This window comes from Alosa pseudoharengus, unplaced genomic scaffold, assembly GCF_046254945.1.
Source record: "Alosa pseudoharengus isolate Yale_2024_CS ecotype anadromous, Long Island Sound unplaced genomic scaffold, YU_APseudo_1.1 YU_APseudo_1.1_scf_2, whole genome shotgun sequence".
NCBI lineage: Eukaryota > Metazoa > Chordata > Actinopteri > Clupeiformes > Clupeidae > Alosa > Alosa pseudoharengus.
The window spans coordinates 52200704-52208203 of NW_027468663.1; the positions used below are offsets into that span (position 1 = coordinate 52200704).

General features: G+C 45.9%; 1 protein-coding gene across 4 annotated transcripts in view; it reads right to left on the minus strand.

Moving 5' to 3' along the window:
• Positions 1–7500, minus strand: part of rapgef2a (Rap guanine nucleotide exchange factor 2a) — a 38309-nt gene that overhangs the window by 124 nt on the left and 30685 nt on the right. For 3 of the 4 annotated variants that reach the window (XM_076295482.1, XM_076295484.1, XM_076295480.1), the window contains 6 exons: positions 6313–6435; positions 5951–6100; positions 5354–5531; positions 3490–3743; positions 1826–2053; positions 1–1116 (listed from right to left, as the gene is read on the minus strand). The exon at positions 1–1116 is cut by the window's left edge and continues 124 nt beyond it. In XM_076295482.1, the coding sequence (XP_076151597.1) occupies positions 1088–1116; positions 1826–2053; positions 3490–3743; positions 5354–5531; positions 5951–6100; positions 6313–6435 (962 nt within the window). In that variant the 3' untranslated portion in view covers positions 1–1087. The remainder of the gene's footprint in view (positions 1117–1825; positions 2054–3489; positions 3744–5353; positions 5532–5950; positions 6101–6312; positions 6436–7500) is intronic. The other variant, XM_076295481.1, reaches the window with a different exon arrangement.

A 7500-nucleotide genomic window follows, 5' to 3' on the forward strand; every position in this document is an offset into this window, starting at 1 on the left:
TACACAGGGATAAAGAACACTGGGCTTGTCTTTGTGAAAGACATAAAAGTCTGTTGTGGGATAAACAGGAAAATAAGAAGGAATTAAAAACAGACAGAAACCTACCCATCTTGCGCACACACACACACACGCACACACATACACGTACATACACACACACACTTAGACATTAGTCCACATTTCATAGTCTTAAAACTTGAAGTTAAAATTTTACAAAAATGTCAGCAAAGATGTGCAATATTTTTGAATGGTCTTTGCCTAAAAACAAGACTTAAAATATAATATTTTTTTTCACAAAGTAAAAACCCTGAACACTGATGATGGCATTTAAATGGTAAAAAGACTCAAATCTTTACAGGTTAATTTTGGCTTGAGGACTCTTTAAATATTGTGCTGGTGTAATACTGGTAAGTTTCCAGGTGGACTATATCGGTCAGTTCCATAGTGCAGCTGTCTCAGGACATCCACAAGCTCTGTCCATCTCCTCTCCCTGGTCTGTCTTGTTCTCCATCGTGCCTTTCACACGTTCTTTAGAAGGTGAGAAGCAGACAGCAGCGAGCACACAAATGTCTTCTTCACCAATGCCTTGCCCAAAGGGAGACCATGAGCATGCACACACACACACACACACACACACACACCCAGTTAAGACAATCAGTCTCATCATCAGATGAGAATAAACTGCAACTGACGTAGCTACACACACACACACACACACACACACACACACACACACACACACACACACACACACACACACACACACACACACAGCAGCACAAAACCAAAACACATTCACCCGAACTGACACTACCACACTGGGTCAGTGTAACCTGTGTCTGACCCTGATGGTAGCCATGCTGAAATGGGTAATAACACTGTTTCCAAGACGATGATGAGCTGACAGATGGGCGGGAAGTCTGTGCTTCAGTGACGTGGGATCCAGAAGATGGGGAAAGGCTGGCAGCTCCAGCACGCAGAGACAGAGGCTACAGGAAGTCCCTGCCAGATGCCCAAAGTGCCAAATACTCGTCCCTCCTGCCTCCCTCCTCTGCTACATAATACTGCCCCGGCTACAGAGTGACCCTCACACCGCCGACACTTGCTCTCCATCTACTGAGAGAGAGAAAGAGAGAGAGAGGGAATGAGAGAGAGAGGGAATGAGAGAGAGGGAGAAAGAGAGAGAGGGAATGAGAGAGAAAGGGAGAGGGAATGAGAGAGAGAGAGGGAATGAGAGAGAAAGAGAGAGAGAAAGGGAGAGGGAATGAGAGAGAGAAAGGAAGAGGGAATGAGAGAGAGAAAGGGAGAGGTGAATTAGGGTATTTGTGGGAGGTGTGAGTGTGCAGTGTTAGGGTATGTGGGAGGTGTGAGTGTGCAGTGTTAGGGTATGTGGGAGGTGTGAGTGTGCAGTGTTAGGGTATGTGGGAGGTGTGAGTGTGCCTCACATTCCTTCCCCTGAGTGTGTGTGCATGTGTATATGTGTGTGTGTGTGTGTGTGTGCATGTGTATATGTGTGTGTGTGCATGTGTATATGTGTATATATTCCTTCAGCGTTGCACTGCCTCACCTTCCTTCCCCTGAGTGTGTGTGTGCATGTGTATATGTGTGTGTGTGTGTGTGTGTGCATGTGTATATGTGTGTGTGTGCATGTGTATATGTGTGTGTGTGCATGTGTATATACTCCTTCAGCATTGCACTGCCTCACCTTCCTTCCCCTGAGTGTGTGTGTGCATGTGTATATGTGTGTGTGTGTGTGTGTGTGTGTGCATGTGTATATGTGTGTGTGTGCATGTGTATATACTCCTTCAGCGTTGCACTGCCTCACCTTCCTTCCCCTGAGGGGGGCGTGGAGCCTGCCTGTGGGCGTGGCCAATCTGCTGAACACCGATTGGCCCTGGAGAGTCACATGTTCTCTTGAGAAGGCGTGACCTCTGCAGTGCAGCGTTGTAGTCTGGGGGACGCCTCCCAGGGGGCGGGTTGTAGCTGACCTCCGCCAAAGGCGTGTAACCCGGAGGCGTGGGCGGGGGCTCACGGAAACGCCCTTCTCTGTGACCTACCGAGCCAATGAAGCTTCGCATTACATTACATTACATTACATTACATTGCATTACATTTGGCCGACGCATTTTTAACCAAAGCGACTAACAACATGGTAACAGTTAAGTTTTAAAGCATAAAGCAATTCTCTCAACAATTTTAGGACAATTTAAAAACGGTAGAGTACAGTAAGAATAAGTGCATCAGTGAGTGCCGTTTTTTAAACAGTTGAGTGTCAGTTCAAGCTTGCTGATCAGCAAGACTTGTTGTAAGCGGTGCTATGAGAGGAGATGTTCTCTAAGTAAGCGGTGCTATGAGGAGATGTTCTCTAAAGTAAGCGGTGCTATGAGGAGATGTTCTCTAAAGTAAGCGGTGCTATGAGAGGAGATGTTCTCTAAAGTAAGCGGTGCTATGAGAGGAGATGTTCTCTAAAGTAAGCGGTGCTATGAGAGGAGATGTTCTCTAAAGTAAGCGGTGCTATGAGGAGATGTTCTCTAAAGTAAGCGGTGCTATGAGGAGATGTTCTCTAAAGTAAGCGGTGCTATGAGGAGATGTTCTCTAAAGTAAGTGGTGCTATGAGAGGAGATGTTCTCTAAAGTAAGCGGTGCTATGAGGAGATGTTCTCTAAAGTAAGCGGTGCTATGAGGAGATGTTCTCTAAAGTAAGCGGTGCTATGAGGAGATGTTCTCTAAAGTAAGCGGTGCTATGAGAGGAGATGTTCTCTAAAGTAAGCGGTGCTATGAGGAGATGTTCTCTAAAGTAAGCGGTGCTATGAGAGGAGATGTTCTCTAAAGTAAGCGGTGCTATGAGGAGATGTTCTCTAAAGTAAGTGGTGCTATGAGAGGAGATGTTCTCTAAAGTAAGCGGTGCTGAGAGGAGATGTTCTCTAAAGTAAGTGGTGCTATGAGAGGAGATGTTCTCTAGATGTTCTCTAAGCAATTAGAAGGGACTTCACAGACGATGCGATTAACAATCAGATTAATAACAATTCAGACAGTTAACATCAGCACAGCACTAATTAGACCTCTGAAGTTCGCCTACAAAAAAGCTATCTGGCGATTTTTCCTGTTGGAAAATAACATGGGGATTTTGAATTATCGCACCTGTTAAACTCTCGCGGGGATGAAAAAGTCTGAAATGCAGACGTTTTCCTGAACACACTTTTGTCCTCTGCCTTCGAGTGGATGCTGTGATCTCCGGTATGTAAAGTCGGCACACTTAGATTTTTGCTACCCCAGAGCTAACTTGCAATGCAACTTTCCATAGGTAGTTAGCTTCAATTAACAACCGGAACTCCTTATATGGGCAAACATGGCCGTTTTGGTTCTTTTTTGTAGGTGACTTCAGAGGTCTATTGCTCACCTATGACAGGCTTGTTACCACGGCGCTCACCTATGACAGGCTTGTTACCACGGCGCTCACCTATGACAGGCTTGTTACCACGGCACTCACCTATGACAGGCTTGTTACCACGGCGCTTGATTGTTCCCGTCTCCCCCTCCAGCTCGTCTCCCCAGTAACCGGTGGGTGTGGTCCAGTAGCCCCGCACACCTCCTGCACCTTCGGACAATGTGTCCCAACACCTCTGCGGGATGCTCTGGATGTTGTCATGGGAACCACTCGAGCAGGAGGTCCAACTTCCGCGGCCACTGTCAGCGGCGTCCAGTGATGCACGATCACACTGGTCCTGAGACAGAGAGTAGGAGCTGAGAGAGACAGAGAAAGAGAGCACAGGGTGGACATCAGTGACCAGAGCTTATGTACACATGTAATTGAATGTATTTGAATGTGTATATGTGACCCTGCAAGGCGAAACCAGTCGTTTTGGTAAAATGTACAAAATTAAGTTATTGTACTCACACGAACGGCCATAAACTAAGCTGTCCAACGATATGTATATTGAGGGTAGGGCTGGGACGGTATGGATGTTTTCTTACCGCGGTCGGTAAGCAAGAAATTACCATGGTTTTGCGATATACCCCCCCCCCCCCCCCAAAAAAAAAAAATAGATTATGGATTATGAATTTTGTGCCACCATCAGCCATCACAGCCATTTTAAACTTTAGGCAGCTGCAGCAACTTCAAAGACCACTGGACCAAATGCTTCAGACATGAAGAGATAAGCAGTTTATCAACAAGGCTATCATGATTTAAGAACTGTTACAATCATGACGCTTATGCTAATGTTACAATGGTAGGCTACCGCACGTTTTAATGGCTGCGTCAGGTTGTAACAAAGGTAGATCCGAGGCTAGTGTAGACCTACATGTCGCTGTTAAGTTAAATTCTTAACAAACTAGAACATATTTTGTAATTCTTTCATGAACAGGAAAAATATGACTCCTCTCTGGCCAAATTTCACAGCTTTATGTAAATGGAGTTTGAACGGAGAGAATAGAAAAGTGTTACGACTGTGCCAGTTCTCCCCTACTCTCGCATAGCAAACAAATGGAATGTTGGAACATCACGCTCCCCAACACAAACACAAACGCGAAAGGTCGGGTTTGCTTCATCTTTTGATGATACGTTTAAAGTAAGGGTTTAACAGTCAAAACGTATGTTTATCTGTGAAGTTTGTTGACAATATGAAAGTGTAGACTGTATACTGTTGAATTATGCGAAAACGTGAAATTCGACATTTTAACCCGTACGTTTGTTTATCGTGGATTTTCTCAAAATAGCACCGTGCGCAAAACGACTGGTTTCGCCTTGCAGGGTCACATATATGTGTGTGTGTGTGTGTGTGTGAGAGTGTATAAGTATGAGTATAGTAAAAATATAGTCTTTTGATCCCGTGAGGGAAATTTGGTCTCTGCATTTAACCCAATCCGTGAATTAGTGAAACACACAGCACACAGTGAACACACAGTGAGGTGAAGCACACACTAATCCCGGCGCAGTGAGCTGCCTTGCTCAAGGGCACTTCAGCCGTGCCTACTGGTCGGGGTTCGAACCGGCAACCCTCCGGTTACAAGTCCGAAGCGCTAACCAGTAGGCCACGGCTGCCCCACAGCTGTGTGTGTGTGTGTGTGTGAGAGTATGTGTGTATGTGTGTGTATGTCTGTGTGTGAGTGTGTGTGCGTGCGTGTGTGTGTGTGTAGTCCTACCCCAGGCTGATCTGGTCAGGCTCTGTTCTGGCTGTAGAGAGGATGTTGCTGGCGGACTGTGTGTGTTGTGTGTGAGAGTGTGTGTGTTTGTGTGTGTGTGTGTATATGTCTGTGTGTGTTTGTGTGTGCATGCCTGTGTGTGTGTGTGTGTGTGTGTGTGTGCGTGCGTGTGTTTGTGTGTGCATGCGTGTGTGTGTGTGTAGTCCTACCCCAGGCTGATCTGGTCAGGCTCTGTCCTGGCGGTAGAGAGGATGTTGCTGGCGGACTGCGTGTGTGCGGGCATGTTGATGTGGACGTGGGCGTGTGGACCTCGCACGTCCTCCATCAGGTCACAGGACGAGGAGCTGAGGAGACTGTACTGGTCCACATCTGAGCTGGGATACACACCTGCAGCACCACACACACACACACACACACACAGCACATCACATATCCTAACATCACCAACTAGCGCTCAGATGGAGCACCACACACACACACACACACACACACACACACACACACACACACACACGCACACGCACACACACACACACACACACAGCATCCTAACATCACTAACTAGTGCTCAGATGGAGCACCACATACAATACAGCTGACACACACACATACACACAGCATCCTAACATCACTAACTAGTGCTCAGATGGAGCACCACATACAATACAGCTGACACACACACATACACATGAGTACACAACATAAATAACATCAGCCCTATAGATTTGGGCTGCATATAGCTCTTCCTATATGTGTGTGTGTGTGTGTGTGTGTGTGTGTGTGTGTGTGTGATATTGGGCTCGTACCTCTGCGTGGTGTGCTTTGTGGTGAAACAGGTGGAGAGGAGAGTAGTGATGAAGCGTTTGATTGGCTGTCCTCTACCTGGCTCTTCTGCTGACTCCGCCCCTCTTCAGAGTGGTTGAGGACCTTCTGCAGGGGCTGTGGGGACTTGGCACCTAAACACACACACACACACACACACACACACACACAGGCACACGCACACGGACACGGACACGCACACGGACACGGGCACGGACACGGACACGGGCACGGACACGGGCACGGACACGGACACGGACACGGGCACACGCACACGCACACACGTGAGTGATCTAGCCATGGAAGAAAACTGGACACAAGCAGCTGTGTATGATCATAGTCTTACCAAACGTTTCTTTATTTGAGGATCTCCGTCGGGCCAGGTGTGTGTGTGAGGCTTGAGGGGTGGGACTTCGGGGCATGGCAGGTGAGGAGTCAACAGTCCTCCTCTCGCCTGAACTCTTACACACTGAATTAAACAACAAACAGCAATGTAAACAACCAGGCTTGGAATTTCACCATTTTAGGGGCAAGGCCACTTGGCCTTCAGTTGGGCATATTTGGTGGGGGGCACAAAGGCCACATGTCAGGGCACCAAGGCCAAAGTTAACTATACAGTAGTATGCTATAAAAATGATCAAAGTTGTATTCACTGCAGTAGACCTGCATCACTGTATGAAACATTACAAAAACATAAAACATGACATATTACATAACTGTAAATCATCTGATCATCTAATATTTTCAGATATCTAGGCTATATTTAACATTTATTTTATATTTGGCCTGTTATGAAATCATGTATTGAACAATTTAAGCACAGCTCAGCTTAGATGCATGCTTAGCATTTTGTGATCATTAAGGCTACTTTCACAAACTCTTATAGTCAGCTGTCCTCTGATTTACCGATATCTAGGCGACATTTGTAATATTTATTTTGTATTTGGCCCGTTATGAAATAATGTGGAACAATTTAAACACAGTGTAAAACTTAAATCCCAAATTTGGAGACATCCATGTATGTTGAAATTAACTGCAAATTCAAAACGGGATTAGTCTGGAACGGCTAACTGTACAGGGGACTGCTTTACACCTTTCTGTTCGGTAAGGTCTGCTGTTTATTCTGATATATGGTTTGTCATATGTTAAACGAAGGGTTCGTGAAGTATTCCACGGGGATGAATGGGTAGGGAGATGGACGCAAAACCTTCAGTAGAATTTATGATTAAATTTAATATTTTTTACTTTTCTCAACCGTTCACCACAGCAATTAGCGGCTAACATCGTTTAAAAGCTGAGAAAAAGCTCTTTCATGTGATACTTGTGATGTCTGTGTGATGAGTAGGCTACTTCGGGAGTAGTTCAACTGAGAAGAATGGGTTAATTTGGACGCACTTTCTTGCGCTGTCACTTTCTCCACTGCGTAATTTGCGCTGTGAATGCTAAGATTATTTTGACAGGCCATAGGCTAAATATATATCGCTATTAGTAGGACGCAAAGCAGAATATTTAAAGAAGGGGACACCAAGGCCAC